The sequence below is a fragment of the Chlamydotis macqueenii genome, chromosome 1 (genome assembly GCF_036417535.1).
Source record: "Chlamydotis macqueenii isolate bChlMac1 chromosome 1, bChlMac1.mat, whole genome shotgun sequence".
NCBI classification, from domain to species: domain Eukaryota; kingdom Metazoa; phylum Chordata; class Aves; order Otidiformes; family Otididae; genus Chlamydotis; species Chlamydotis macqueenii.
This window is the reverse complement of record NC_141556.1, coordinates 89,277,084-89,292,277: the sequence shown is the minus strand read 5'-3', so window position 1 is coordinate 89,292,277 and position 15,194 is coordinate 89,277,084. Positions and strand designations below refer to the sequence as shown.

The 15,194-nt window shown below is 38.4% G+C and overlaps 1 protein-coding gene across 1 annotated transcript in view; it reads left to right on the top strand.

Moving 5' to 3' along the window:
• Positions 1 to 7,375, top strand: part of SLC22A15 (solute carrier family 22 member 15) — a 37,219-nt gene extending 29,844 nt beyond the window's left edge. The window contains exons 9-12 of the mRNA XM_086769931.1: positions 1,535 to 1,655; positions 2,366 to 2,438; positions 4,078 to 4,266; positions 7,289 to 7,375. Of these exons, the coding sequence (XP_086626057.1) occupies positions 1,535 to 1,655; positions 2,366 to 2,438; positions 4,078 to 4,266; positions 7,289 to 7,375 (470 nt within the window). The remainder of the gene's footprint in view (positions 1 to 1,534; positions 1,656 to 2,365; positions 2,439 to 4,077; positions 4,267 to 7,288) is intronic.
• The last annotated feature ends 7,819 nt before the right edge of the window (positions 7,376 to 15,194 follow it).

Sequence of the window (15,194 nt, the reverse complement as noted above, 5' to 3'; positions counted from 1 at the left end):
TTTTTTTTTTTGGAAAATACACACTGATGTTCGTTTCTTCATTTTTGGATGTTTTTTAAAATGATAGAAACAAAATTGCATAGTGAGTAATTTTTCCTTCTAAAACTAGGTATGTAAATTCATCTCGGCTTGTAAGATTTGTGCGTGTATAACACCTGTCATAAAGAGAGAAAATACTTCAAACATTTGAAGCATGATTCATAAAGATTAAAAATTTATGGTGAGAATGTGCATTAGTTGCTCTAGATGGCAACGAATCTAACAGGTAAAACTCTTTTTAAAGGGGTGCAACTGAAGTTTCCAGAAATATTCCAGATGCTAGAGCCGAGACGCTCATAGATATTCTGGTTGGACTGGTACCAGTTATCAAGTAGTGTTTGCATATCAGTCCAAGTATAACATGTTGAAAGAAAGAGATCTTCAGAGGATGGAACTATGAGACCCCAGGAAATCAGCTTTTTGCTGAACTGAAGTCAGCCAGGAGCAAAGTACTTTAGGAAGTGAAATGGTTAACTGACCAGAAGCAAGCACCTGTCTCTACTGAGCATGGTTGGTTCAAAGCAGTAATGGCTTACGCTGTAGCCTTCCTTGGTAGGAATTTACTGCCTGTTCTGATGTGCCCTGGTGTAAGTGAATAAGCACTGGCCACTGACGAAACTGAGCTGAATGGGATATTTGGTATAGTTCTTTACAGCACCTTCCTCTCTTTTGTTTTTCTTCCAAAGTAATAATGTTAGAAGCATGTTACCATACTATGGAATTGATACAATAGGGCTCTTGTTACTAAAAACGCTTGCTCACTTTTGAAAAATGTATCCACTATTCTTTTCTTCAGCTTACCGACAAAACTAGTTTAGTATTTTATTAGTGGTAGACTTGGGAAATGTTGAGTTTTAGTTTCAGCTTTTACTATTCTGATAGGATTTTTGTCTTACATTTGTAAAATTTGATGTTATAGTAGAGCCTTAATGCAGGATTTTAATGCTTTAAAGATGTCACTTATTGTAACAATGAGGACAAGGAAAGGAAAACTCAGTTTCTCTTTCTTCTGGTATTGAGCAATAGTTCCATTCTGTAGTCTCTGGGACTATTCAGTCATTTAACACATTCTTTTTGTATTGGATTATATTTAACAGAATGGAAACAATTTTGGGCTGGTAGCAAGTCTGCCATGAATTTAAAGTATTTCTTTTTCAGTTATTTGTTTCAGTGTGTTACATGGAGAGTTTTCCTTTTTGTATAAATTTGATTGGACAGATGAAGATAATAAACCTGTAGACACAGAATATAAATTATGTTGGACAATTTCTACTATTATCTAAAAAAAGAATCCTTGAATTCTCTGAGTTTTGAGAGTTCTCCTGAAGGTGCAGATCACCTCTGACAAATACTGTCCTTCAATAGAAAAACACTTGGCTGTCATAGAAGATTCTTGAGTAGATTCCTTTTCACTCCATACTGTTGTATGATTGAAATTATTAGAGAAGTATTTGAGTGCTCAAAAGCCTTACAAGAGTCACATTTTCTCTGTCAGATACTGGAGTGTTTGCAGTGGTGAATAGTCACTCTCTGTCTTTGCTGGGGAAACTGACAATCAGTGCTGCATTTAACATTGTCTACATCTACACATCAGAACTTTATCCCACAGTGATCAGGTAACACAAGTTCATTTTAAGATCTTCATTTTTCTGGTTCTCTTACTTGGTCACCTTTTAGTTCTCTATTACTGTTTTCTATTAACTATACCTTTTCATTTGAGATTTTCAGTTACATATCATGATTAACTGTAGTTTTATAAACTAAATTTCTTCCATTATCATCTTCTCGCTTCCTTTTCCCTCAAATTTGCAGTGTTCTCTTCAAACTAGCCATATTCTTTGTATAACAGTAAAATAGTCCTTCGTATGTTTTATATGCTCACAGCCCTCTCCACTAATGAGGATAACAATAGCATTGCTGATATTTCTTTAAGTGATATCTGTAACTTTTTCAGTGCTTTATATGCCAGCCAACTCTCTTAAACGTTCACGCTTACTTAATCAGCAGCACTGCACATGACTCATTAATAACCTTTGTAAAAGGTTTCGTTTGCTAGAGGCAGAAGTACCCTGTGAATGTGCTGACAGAGCAGACAAGAGCATGTATCATACGGGTGCAATTTTTAATAGATATTTTAAGCAGATATTATTGTTGATGCTCAGCCAACAGTAGGGATGCCTTCAGTTGCATTTGACTCTTCTTGCCAGTTAATGTGGTCAGGGTCATGACAGAGGGTTTTTTTTTCCCTTGCTCAATGACGCTTTTCAAAAGTCCTAATTTCTCATATGCAAATGTCACTGATTAATGATTTTTGTTTTCTTCTTAGGAATGTTGGAATGGGTGCCTGCTCTATGTTTTCCCGTGTTGGTGGAATCATTGCTCCTTTCGTCCCTTCATTGGTTTGTCTGAACTTCTCACTGTTACTTATATTTTTGTTTTGTGGCTGTGATGTATCAGAGACTTAGAGAGCTGGGAATATTTTGGATAAATTATGTATATAAACTCAAATTGTATATCTTAACAGTATCGTGGTAGGCCAAAGGCACTGTGGTATAATCTGTGTGATTAGACAAAAACTCAGCATTATTAAGTTCAGATTGTGTTTTAGCCCTGTAAGAATTTTGAGACTTAGTTAGTGGACTTCAGCAATGTAGTAATTTCAAAATACAAATATGGTGATTCCCAATTTTAAACCCCAAGCAAGCAATAGTAAAACCCCCACATAGTTAAAAGATCTACTGCATCAAGATAAAGCATAGGGGCTCAGTAAGTCATATTTCTGAGAATGAATTTGTTTTACTCTCAGTGCACTCCATGGATTATAATTATCTGCAAAGTGGCTTACCTTTCAATGAATGAAGATGGTGATATGGAGACCTGATAATACTAGCAACGCTTTTGAGCACAAACTTCACAGCAGTCTGTCTAGTCAAAGAAAAATTCTGAAGAATGAAACACGGAGATGATACTGTTATTTTCCTCTATGTTCATAGTCTTATGTGTATGCAGGTAAAAGAGTGTGCCAGTTTTTCACACAAACTGCTTGCTGAAGTCCAGTGACAATTCCTTTGATGTGACAGATTTCATCTGGAATAACTTTCCTCTCTGCCATTTGCCATCTTGTTATGTCAGGCAGAGGGCCAGTAAAAGGGCAGATGAGTGCAGTGAGCCTTTTAATCTGCAGAATGAAACACTGGGTTTGTGAGAGTGCAAGCACCTCTGGGGGTACAACAGGGAAAGTAAAGACTGGTGCAGGTCTCCCAGGTAGATTTAATTGGCAGCTTTTATGTAACAGTTGGGGCATCCGTTATGTTGTATCTAGCAGAGATTTCACTCTGCAGGAAACATAAATCTTGGACCATCATGTTTGAAGGGGTCCCATGGAAGTGAAAATAGTTATGTTTCAATAACAAATAAAATTGATTTGAGGAAAGAATAGAGTATTTTTGTGGAACAGTTTGGCATGGGTCAGGGGCCACAAGTTTTGGCTTGAGGGCTAGATAGGAAGTTTGGAAAATGATTGTTTTGAGAGGGGCAATGCAGCCCTCGAACAGAGTACTCGGAGGGGGATTCTCCACTCTTGAAGTTTTTTCAGTACTTGGTTACACAAAGATATGATTGACCTGGTCTAGTGTTAACTGTAGTCATGCTTGGTGGTTGGCCTAGATGACCTCAAGAGATATCTTCCAATAGGCATGTCTGTGATTCTGTGATATCTATTCCCAGCTACAAAGTGGTGTTGCGTTAGTTAAAAAGTGTATGTGTTAAGACAAGAATTGAGTGTAAATTCAGTAAGCATTTATTTTAAAGCCCATCCTGACATCTATATGGTTCTAATAGTGTTGATAAAATACAATGGACAATATTGGTTAAAGCAAAACAGAAGGATTGGTAACTTTTATGCTAAATATGAACACAAGTACTTGCCAGATGGAAGGGTTGTAAAGGTTAAATGTTTTAAAATGCAATATGAACTAGAGGGAACTAATCTCAACCCAATTCTCTCTGTTTTTGTTTTGTTTTGTTTTTTTTTTCCAGAAATCTATACAGTGGTCTCTGCCATACATTGTGTTTGGAGCGACTGGTCTTTTGTCTGGGCTCTTAAGCTTATTGTTACCAGAGACCTTAAACAGCCCTTTGCTAGAAACTATTTCAGACCTGCAGGTGTGCTCATACTGGAGGCTGGGTGATGAAGCCATGTCGTTGCAAGCCCTGGATGGCTCACAGGTATTTTTTTTTCCTAGGACTTTTCTGTTGTGTTTATTTCAGCTGTCAGCTTGAATATGCCACTCTAAATAGATTAGGATAGTGATTCTTGGCCTGTGGAGGACAGGCCCCAAGGAGAATCAGAAGATAGTTTAGTAACCTTACTGTCACATCTGAAATGTTGTTTAGAAATGCAGGCTGAAACATAGCTGGGTTAATTCATCCCTTCAAGGCCAAAAGCTTACAATCTTTTTCTTTGGGATAAAGGACTTGGTGGTGTCTGTGCCTCTCTCATTCCTTAAGACAGATTGCTGCAGCATGCTTTGTGCAAAGTTGGCCATTGAAGTTTGAGAAGCCTTAGATGTTAAAGGACACAGAAGCCTGTTTGTGAAGGGCTGTTCTCAAAGGCAGCACACTGTACTTCTGCCCTGAGCTGCACTGGCTGTTCTGCAATGTCAGTTGTTAGGTCTGTCCTAGAGAGTCTTTAAATGGATTAAAGCTAGACTAACCTTCTAGATCTGTCCTACTGTTGATTCTAGGAAATTAGATTTGTTGAAAACATTGGAACTACAAAACTCCCAGGCATAAGCATAAATACATGTGGCAGCAGGATGTTTTTCAGTGAGGTTTCCTTGAGTGTTGTTTTTTTCATATCACTTTATACTTATTTTTTTCAAACTCTTGGACATCTTTTGAGGTGTGTACATCTTCCAGTTGTGTAGAAGTTTTCTTACATGGGTGCTCCTCTGAATGGAGCAGCATTAGAGAGAAGTAGCTAGAGAGCTGGAAGTGGGTGTTTGAATTTGGGTAAATTTTTAATGTTTAAGTCCTGGTCCCAAAACTTTAAGTATCGATAGACTAATAAAAATTGAGTAAGTGGTTGGAAGACTTGAAGGGCAATTCACAACAAAAAATGTTAGTTGTCCCATTAGGCTGAGATGAGAAAGGATCCTTATAATATCTTTTACTTTTATTTGATTAATTTTTGGTCAAGCAGTTTAAGATTCACAGGTAGTCATAAACTTATTTTCACAGAAATCAGGAGGCAGAGTAACATTTATTTCTGGAATGAGAATAGGTGCTTCCTTTCAAAAGCTTCAACATGTTGCCTTGTTTACCAATTTTAGCTGTAATAATTCTTGACAGGACAGCACAGTTTAGTGACAAAAGCACCCTTGAAGGAAGCTTGAAAGAGGCAACCCTGTAACAATTAATTTTATATTTTAGCTGCTTTATATGCACATTTTATAAACACTTTTAACCATGCTGGATAATGTGTTATGGCACCATATTCTTGCTGGCTACACAAATCCATCATATACATTTACATCAAATTTACACCAGCTGTTATTTTGGTAATTACAATCATTATTTCTTAACTGTGCAGATGGCTTACTAACAAACAACTCTAGCAAACAGTGCAAGTGTTACAACTTAGCAGGAGGAAAGTCACATTTTTTTTTCCTTTCTAACCAAGTAAGGTCAGTATTGCCCTTTGGGGTGACAAGCATTTCTCTATCAGTATTTGTACAATTTGGTTCATTTATGTCAAACAGTCTTCTCGGGTTTAAATCTTCCCTGCTTGTACTTCTGCAGGCTTCTTAAAAATCCCAACCCAAATAGGATCCATGAAAGAACAAAAAAAAGAACTTTCTTCAGGAACACTTTTCCCCAGGTGGATTAAAATTATTGAATCCAAATGAAAAAAGCAGTTGTTGGTTCAGGCCTGAAGTAATCCTGTAACTTCAGTGAAGTTATATTTGGAATGTTTGTGACACATATAGGGATTTATTTTAAAGCTCACAAAGAAAGCACTGATAAAATGGGAGGCTGTTAAACATTAACCCTATTTGACAAGGCCGTGGAGAGGAGCTGCTATAAGAAAGATGTGGAATTTATTTGGCGTACCCTGAATTCCCCCTGTGGAATCCATTGTCCTTTTGTACCACTTTCATGATAACATGCATTCTGGTTGCCCGGAACGGAGGTTTTGTCCCTATTAACATTCTTGAATGTGATATTGAAGATGGACAGCATCCAATGATAGCCTGACTTTCCTCAAATAATTTTAGAAATCTAGAAAAAAGCATGACATGATTCTCTTTATATCTTCTGACAGGTCTTAGTGCTCAAACTGTTTGAAATTCCTTTGCAGTTAACGCACGTTGCTGCAGCGAAACTCCTCTGAAGACAGATCTAAAGCTACAGATTTTGCTTGCATAGTACTGTCAGTCAAGAACATGATTTCCATTTCTCTTTTTTTCACCCGCTCTCTCACCGTTCTTCGCATATGACTAGGCAGGCAGAAGTCTTAGGGTGGATGCACGCATACTGGAAAAAAATCCTAAATACTCAAACTTTGTGGAGTTTATACTAGCTAGAGAAGCTTCTTAACTGGAATAATTTGTGTCAGTTCCATGTGAAAATGCTACACTGGCCAAATAAAAAGCAATTAGCTGTAATAGCTGACGTCAGTTTGCATATATGATATAAATTATGTTGTTAAAAGGACTCTGGCTGGAGTAGGTATGCCTATAATAGGGAGTTTACCTTCTGAACGTGGTAATGTGTTTTACTTTCTCCATAACACTTAGTTAGTATTACAGGGGGATCCTTTTAATAAAAAACTTGCATAGGAATATGCCCATGCACATGGAGAAGGAATAATTCATAATGGAGAAGCTTTTACCTAATCATGTGATCAGTGTATTCTGAGCCTGTTTCCAGCAGCTCACCACAGAGTAGGGACCTTAGACTTAAATTAAGAAAGCTGAGTAGATCATAACTTCAGAACCATCCTAGCTGAGCTTTTTCCTGCATGTATTCTCTAGTGTACTGATGGAGCAGGGAAAGTTCATCCACTAAAAGCCCATCTCTTGGTTTGAAGAACCAAGGACACACAAAAAAATGTTAATCAACATAGTCTTTTACAAAGTTTTAATACAGTGATTTGACTTGTCTTACTTTGTTTCTGCCAGCGCTCAGAGGTGTAATGGTTCGTGTTTACCTATTTTGAGATTAATTACTTCATTTTTGTTTCTAGTCTGGAGACAAAGACAGTTCTGCAGGGAGTGGAAGCGAAGATGAGGAGTTTTATGATGCTGATGAAGAGACTCATATGATGAAGTAACGAAAAGAAGAAACGCTGACCTATTTCCTGCCTTTTCTTACTTGTCCAGTCAGTCCAGCTGTAAGAAGAGTACTGGGGACCTCGCTTGTCAGGGAATGTAATTGGGCAAGTGCCTGTGGTTTTTCCTGACTAGGGGAGAGGTTTGAGTACTGTTCAGACTAATTACACCACTGATGCTCTCCATACAAGACAGCCGTTCAGATTCTTATGGTTCAGAATGACAGTGCACGGACTGTGCATTTTTAGCCAGGTGAGACAGCAAGGGTGGGATCATGTACTTCTGAAGCCTAGGAAATTACCTAGGCTTAGACAGATTTGGACAGGTCATTAATGCACATATTTATATTTTATTTTCCAAGTGGTTGATTTTGATTCAGTATAAATTGATAAACTTGAAAACATCTGCTGGGTTTTTTTCTGTAGAGTGAAATTGGACACAGAATGTGCTCTGTGCTGCTCCAGTGGGAACAAATTCCTGAAATTGTATATTAAAATGGCTTCTGCAGATTGAATAGGGGAGAGGCAACTATGAACGTAAGGTTTCTTTCTCTGCACATAGACACCTGTATGGAGTTACAGGGTGCAGCTGGTTAGTCATGAGCTGTGCATTAACTTAGTGATAATGGAAGGCCGGGAGGAAGGACTACAGAAAAGAGCAACTATAAAGCCTGCAGTCGTTAAGGACACTACTGATTTTATTTTTTTCCTTCTCTTCATCCACCAAGCATTTTCTTGGGCTGTCTTATACATATGTTTGCCACATGTTCCTGACATCTCAACACTGCTGTTTATAGCTTTGCCTACTTTTTACCTTGTCCTCACTTTGCCATAAATATGAAGCTGAGCAACTTCTTTGTGCAGTGAAATAATTCTGTGAAGGATGTAATTTCATGAGTGGGACATAGATAAGGTTTTTATCACATACTGTGTGTGTGAGGTGTGTGTTAGAATATATAGCTGATTTTTGTGGACCTATCTGTGTCTTTATTTCTGGAAGAAACTTAACTCTGAAGTGGTAAGAGGAACTGTGGGTTACTGTTACATTTTGGGCATTATGGCCAGTAAGCTGCTGGTATTTATTTAAAATTCTTATGTGTAGATAGAGTTCTCATTTAAAAAAAAAAAAAAAAAAAAAAGCAAACCTCTTTGAGACAGTATTTGGTTACTTCATGTTGTTTCTTAACCAGATGCTTGCTCTAGCAGTTGGTTACTTTACCTGTTGAGGAAGACAACTACACTCTCTGCTTTACGCTGAACTTTCTGTAAGTGCTTCATTAGAAGGATATGTAATCTTGAAATATGAAATGTGAACGTATGGAATGTTCCAACAAACAGATGAGGCTTTACAGTGATTATTGTCTTGATTACATTGTCATCTTCATCCTCTAACCTGTGGCTTTCTATTTATTAAGATTGATTTCTATAAAATGTTTGCTAGTCTTTACACTTGGAGTTCCCAGCAAAGTGCCACACAATGACAGCAAGTATATTGTTAGGCTTGCTAGCCATTTTTGCAGATGTTAGACTGAAAAAAGGGTTAAAAAAAAGAATCAAAAAGCTGACTCCTGAACATTTTCTGGTTAAACTGGGAAGCTCCTGTACTCTTAAAGGAAGTGAAAGTAAAGAGCATCTGAAATTTTTAGGTAGCTGCTTGAACTTTGTTCACTGGAAACTGTAACGCTGACCAAAGTGCAACTACCCTAGCTGGTGCAGAGAGCAGCGCAGAAACTGCAGATCACATATGCAGTACTCCCATTTGGCCTAAACTTGATCCAGGCATTGACTGTGAGCAAAGTTGGGAACTTCATTGCCTATGGACAATGTGTCAGTATTGTTGTGATTTTTGCCTGTGTTGAGTTTCACTAGAAGAATTCCAGCCTGCAGTCTTCACTTTGTTTTTTTTCCAGACCGTTGAATAGCTGTTGTAGATGTGGCAGGGCACTTTGAAACCCAGCTGGATAGTCTTTCTGCCTTCTTTTGTCCTCTTGTATGCAAGAAAATTGTTCCAAATAAGGTACTTGGAAATACTTGGGAAGTTTGAAGCTATGTGTTCAAATAATGTTTTTAGTTTTGCATTCACATTGTGAATTATAGACAGCTGGAAAAATGACTGTTTGTTTTACTCCTTATGGCTTCTAAATAAATAAAACCTGCTTATTTAGAAGCAAACAGAGGTGAGCCTGGCAGTATTAACATGCTGCCAAGAGCCAAAGTTTTTTAGGTGTTTACTGCCTCTGTCCCTCTTTGGACAGTAGGTGGAGTTAGTCACCTGAGGCAGACAGGAACTGTTAGCCTTCCTCCCTCCATAGTTTTACTGTCATTATCTGCTACTGGCAACCCTGGTCACGTGAGGAGACACCTCAACATAATTTTCGTTAGAACAGTAGGATGCTGTAATGCTTCAGGTGGAGTAGATCACTCTTTGCAGGACCTGAGCTGGATTTTTTAACAGTCCTCAACATTAATTAAACTTACCCCTCCCCTCATACTCTTTTATATTGTAAGTGTACATATGTAAAATTGCAAAAACAAGAGTGAGGAAAACATAAGCAATTTTTTTTCCATGAAAGTTATTGCTCATTTTTTAACCTTAAATTTATCTCATGTTTGCACCTTTGGGATTTTAAAGGGCAGCATCTTTTTTGTGTCAGCCATAGGAACTCTCTATTGTTACTTTCCCTGGCCAGTTAATTCAGAAGCTTTATAGGAGAGAATCCCTCCAGGAGGAGATCAGCAATGTAGTATCAGACTTCTTACAATTACTTGCTCTCCCCCTTTTTGTTCTGAAGTCCAAATCCTTTAGGTATGTTAAGTTTCTTTTCAGAGAGGTTTGTTTTATAAGAACTGTCCTTCTGGTACACAAACCTGTAGGATCACTTTTTTTCTTACCCATAGTGTAATGCTTTGTAATGCTGAAATATTTGTGCTACGTGTAATGTTCAGGGGGGAGAGAAGCTACACCGTGTTTTGTAGTCTGTATGGTCAGCATTTTCTGTGTATAGATGGAGCATTATTGCTAAGCAGAAGTTCTTCAGTTGAACAGTGCCTGCTGTTACAGGTCTGCCAACCATGTTACTTGAAAGCCTGAGTCAGAAGGTCAGAGAGAAATTGTGACTGAAGTTAAATGTAAGCCGTCTGCATAGGCCCAATGAATAAATCTCTGTTTGGGCAGTATTTGCCCTGAGGAGCTGCTGGAGAGCAGAGGCTGATAGAGCACTAGATATATCACAGTTTATGACACATTGTAATGCTAAGAGTCTGAAACCCAATATCCTTGCTATAGTTGAGTCAAGTATGACAACCTAATCCCACACTTTTTGCTGGAATAGCTTTGTATACTAAGCAGTCTGCACTGTTAACTGGTTTTTGTGTTGCGCAAGCACTAGGATACCTACACCCAAGATGGGAATTTCTTCCCTAGGTTCCTTTTGGTTTTGTATCTTGTCATTTTTTTTTCAGCCAGCTCACTTAGTGGGATTATGCTAGAGATGAGAGAGGCTTTCCCATGGTGCTGATTAGTCAGATCTTAATACTGTCTCAGGTGAGGTATGTTTGGGATTCTGCTGTCTGGGGACTTCACAAGTGATACTTGAATACAGCTAGGAATGAATGAGAGTGACAGGTCATGTGCGTCAGCATGGAGGAGAATTAGCTGGAGGGAGTCAAAATAATAGGGGATTCAACAGAAACGCTTTAGGGCAAGGGTAAGTGAAAACACAAGATAGTAGCCATTGGGTGGAAATACCCTTCTTGCTGCTTCTGTTGACTTGAAGCTTCTCGTTTCAGAGCTAGCATTGGTTCCAGAATGTCCTACTGGGGACACCAGTTCTATCCTTTCCTTTTTAATGTCAACTTTGCTCAGCACTGCTACTTTAGCAATGAAACGTTTATTTTGATCAATATAAAATGTGACATGCTTCAGTTTTCTTTTGGACTCAGCTTTTCTATGAAATGACATGTGACTAAAATTATTAAAATTTGTAAAGCCCTCTTTTGGAGAATGCTGTATAACTGATCATAGCTTAATTTGGCAGCTTCCTTTTAGAAAGAGAGGAAGATTATAATTTTGATGTATCCTTATCACACAGCTTTTTGTGAAGTGATAATTCAGCCTTCTAAAAGGATTTTGCTACCTGGCTATTTTTGATAGGCTAAAGAGAATAGAATAATAAAGTGATTTGACAACTGTATTTTTTAAACTCCTTTCCCTGAAAACAAAGCTAATGCTCTCCATTTAGGGCCTGGGAGAGTGCTGTTCAGAGACTCCCTAACACACTAGGAACTTAGAAGCTTTGTGTTAAAGGAAGTGACATTGTGTTCAGGTCGAGGTGCTGAGTGAAGAGTATGTCCACACCTCTCCAGACATGGAATTAACATGGAGCAGGTTGTAGCTAGTTGCCACCTTTGTTACAGTCAAGGCTTTAAGGATTGCAGCTATGTGCCATTCTGCTTGGAGTGCATGATCCAGGCCAGGGTTTCCAGACTATGGATGTACTGAGATTAGTAGAATATCCTTTGCAGAACCATGGGGAATGCAGTTGAGCCATACATTTTCCAGTCTGTTTCACCTAAGCATATAAAAGCAGTTTGCAAGAGAATGTTTTTGTTGTACTGAGGAAATGGGGAAGGTGAAGAACAAACTTATTTTCCTGGAGTGTGTTAATGGAAACATTTGAGCTAAAATTCTTGTTCCTGAGTCTTCTGCATAGCCACCAAATGCAGATTTGCTTCATATTATTTTGTTTTAGCCGAAGGATGGTGTGCTATCTATTCCTTTTCCAACCCTGTTAAAGCTTCTTTAATCATACTCTTTGACATAGCTGAATCTAGACATCTGTGCATGCAAGTTGTGAGCCTTGTCAGAAAAGCCCAAGAGCAGTGCTGTCGTTTGATGGTGGAAGTTAGTCTGGCCTGACGCACTTAATGCCTGTGTCAGAAGTGTCTATATTCAGCTGTTTACCAAACAAGAGGCTTAGGGTATAGCTGTATTTTGAGTCTCATTGCTTGTATCTTATTACAAGATGTATTAAGTGGAAGAGATACCTACAGAAGAAAAACCTCTGTGGCAGCTCTAAATGTAGAATTGGAGGGTGAACAAATTTATGCAGAATTTTTCCATGCTATGTATTTTTAATACCTTGTCCAGTCTGTTGTAGCCTTCAGATTTTCCAGGTGCTACTGTTATTTAAGCCTAACAGAGCTTGGTAAAACTTTCACCCTGACAGTCTGAATTTACTGAACTTTCATCTTATTTTTGTTACTACTTGCTGTTTCTGTCATTATGAAAAAAAGCTCCTATATTCCCTAATGGGGAGCAGATTTTTCTGTTCTAGTTTGAAGTGCCTGTTTTATAAGTCATCTTTAATTTCCTCAGGTCAACTTGATGTGGGACTGGGTGTAAAGTAACATCACAGAATTGGATTATGTAAGTGCCAAAGACACTTTTTGCTGGAAAGCAATGGTCCAAAACTAGTTCTAGCTGCATTCACTTGGAATTCTTCCATGCAACCTCCTAAAAATGGCATTCACAAGCATCTCTGGAGCTTTAGTGGACAAAGTTACCTTTGCTTGTCTTTCTTTGCTCAGTTCACTTAAGTAGCTTTTGTTTCTGAGAAACCAAAGAAATTAAATTAAGCATTTAAGCTAAAGTGCAGGTTTTGTAGAACATGCAGAATTTTTACCATGTGGCCGTATAGAGGAATCTGCAGAGCCCTTTTCCTTCTGAGAAAATGTCAAAGCTTACTCTAAGACCGATAAAGCCTGGTTAAAAACTGCATATTGAAATTTCTTAGTTCATTCATCAGCCTTACCAACTAGCATTGCTAATAGCAGCTTGCCTGGAACTTCATAGGATCTAGCAGATTTCTATAACATGCACATTCTGTTTAAGGCATTGCTGAATAATAATGTCTAGAGTTTAAATTCCTATTACACTTAAAATTCACTGGAAGTCAGCAATATCATGGCTGCTAACTTGCCAGTAAATAGGCAGGTGCCTAAAAGTTTGTTCATCAAGAGCTGGCTGCCTCTGGAAGAATGGTGTAAAAGAAATAATAGTTCTCCAATGTGTATGCAGAACGAAGCGGGACCATGGGGTGTCAGGGTCTTCTCATATACAGCAAGCTTATAGAATGGAGTATGTTTAAGTACTTGCTCACCCTTCTTTACAAAAGGTTTGTAGAGGAAATAGGTCTTTAGCATGTGTGTTACTGCTTCCCACCAACACATCTGAGGTGCTCACATTATACCTACTATCAGGAGCCAGGCAAAAAGTATGACAGTAAGAAAACCTTTGCCAATATTGAAAGTAATAGTTATTCAAGGATGTCTGATGGGAAGTATCTGGCACGTCCATGTTCAGACAATGTTTTTAAGTGATTAGGTGACAAGCCTTTCTGATGTTAGTTTGTAGGAAAAAAAAAAAATCATTGTTGCAGACACTGATTTTGTTACAGAGCAGACAACTACTGGGTGATTTGTGATAGAAGAATTTATTGAGATTTCAAGTATGCCTCTAAAAAACTACTTTGAAGTATTTGATCCTTGTTACTTCCCAAAGTCTAACTTGATTTTATTTGTTCTTGTTAAAATTTGAGTAACTTATGTGGAAATAGGAAGTATATTTTTCATATGGATACTTTTATTGCACTACCTTTCCTTCCTGAATATATATATATTTTTTTTAAGCTACCTCTTTTTGTTGAGCGCTTTTGTCCATTTTGTATTTAATTGAATTGTAAGAAACTACAAAATATTTCCTTTTTTATTTATGTGGGAATCCATTACTTAAAAGACCAGAAGTCCTGCTTCTGTTTAATGTTTTTTTTGTAAAGGCCTTTTAAATTTAGTTAAAAGACTTAAGCTTTTGAAGGAGCAGAATAATTACACACTTAGAACATGGGTTCTCCTGTCTGTACTGTTTGCTTTTAGAAGGGCCAGAAAGCCCTTAATTTTATACTGACCTCAGTTGAGGACATGACCTTTGAGGGGCAATAAAAAGTTTTTAGTTGGAGAGTTTTAATAAATGTAATTTATTGCCAATTAAAGACCTTTTAGTTACTGATATTGGTATTGAAAGAAAAAAAAAAAAAAAACCCTTAAGGAAAGCACCGCTTTTTTCCAGACACCACTCTTCTCTTTCTCCTCTCTTGACATCCCCACCTCATGGTGGTCTCCAGTTCCTTGGCTGCATGTTATGCTCAGTGCCTTTAGCAAGGCAACAGGCAGCACAGGAGATTGGGATCAGTTGGTGCTTGCTGTTCTTTCACTGCTCCTTGTTTCTTACTCAGCTGCTCTTGTGTGGGTTTCTTCACCAGCTGCAGTCCCTTTAAAGTTGTACCTCCTTCTGAGTCTACTTTCAGCCTCTGCTCAGGCTATGATTTTCCTTTGGCATTTCTCCTGCTCAGCTGTCTCTTCTTTCTGCTCCTCTTGTGCTGTCATGGTCTTATCCTTTTTCCTCCTACTGCTATAGCCCTGTAATGTCTTTTTCTTGGCATTTACTGCCCTTTCTTAAACATGCTTTTGCAGAAGTGCCAGAAACTCCTCTGACAGTGTTGGAGTGCAGTGGGTCAGCGCCCACTGAGCTCAAGAGGCCGTGGACACTAGCCGAAACACAGGAGGATCCACCTGAACATAGAGAAGCACTTTTTTTTTACTGTGAGGGTGACCCAAGCACTGACACAGGCTGCCTGGAGAGGTGGTGGAGTCTGTGCATGGAGATATTCAAAAGCCATCTGGACAGAGTCCTAGACAGCCTGCTTTAGTATGTAGGGGAGCTGGACCAGATGAACTCCAAAGGTCCGTTCCAACCTCAGCCATT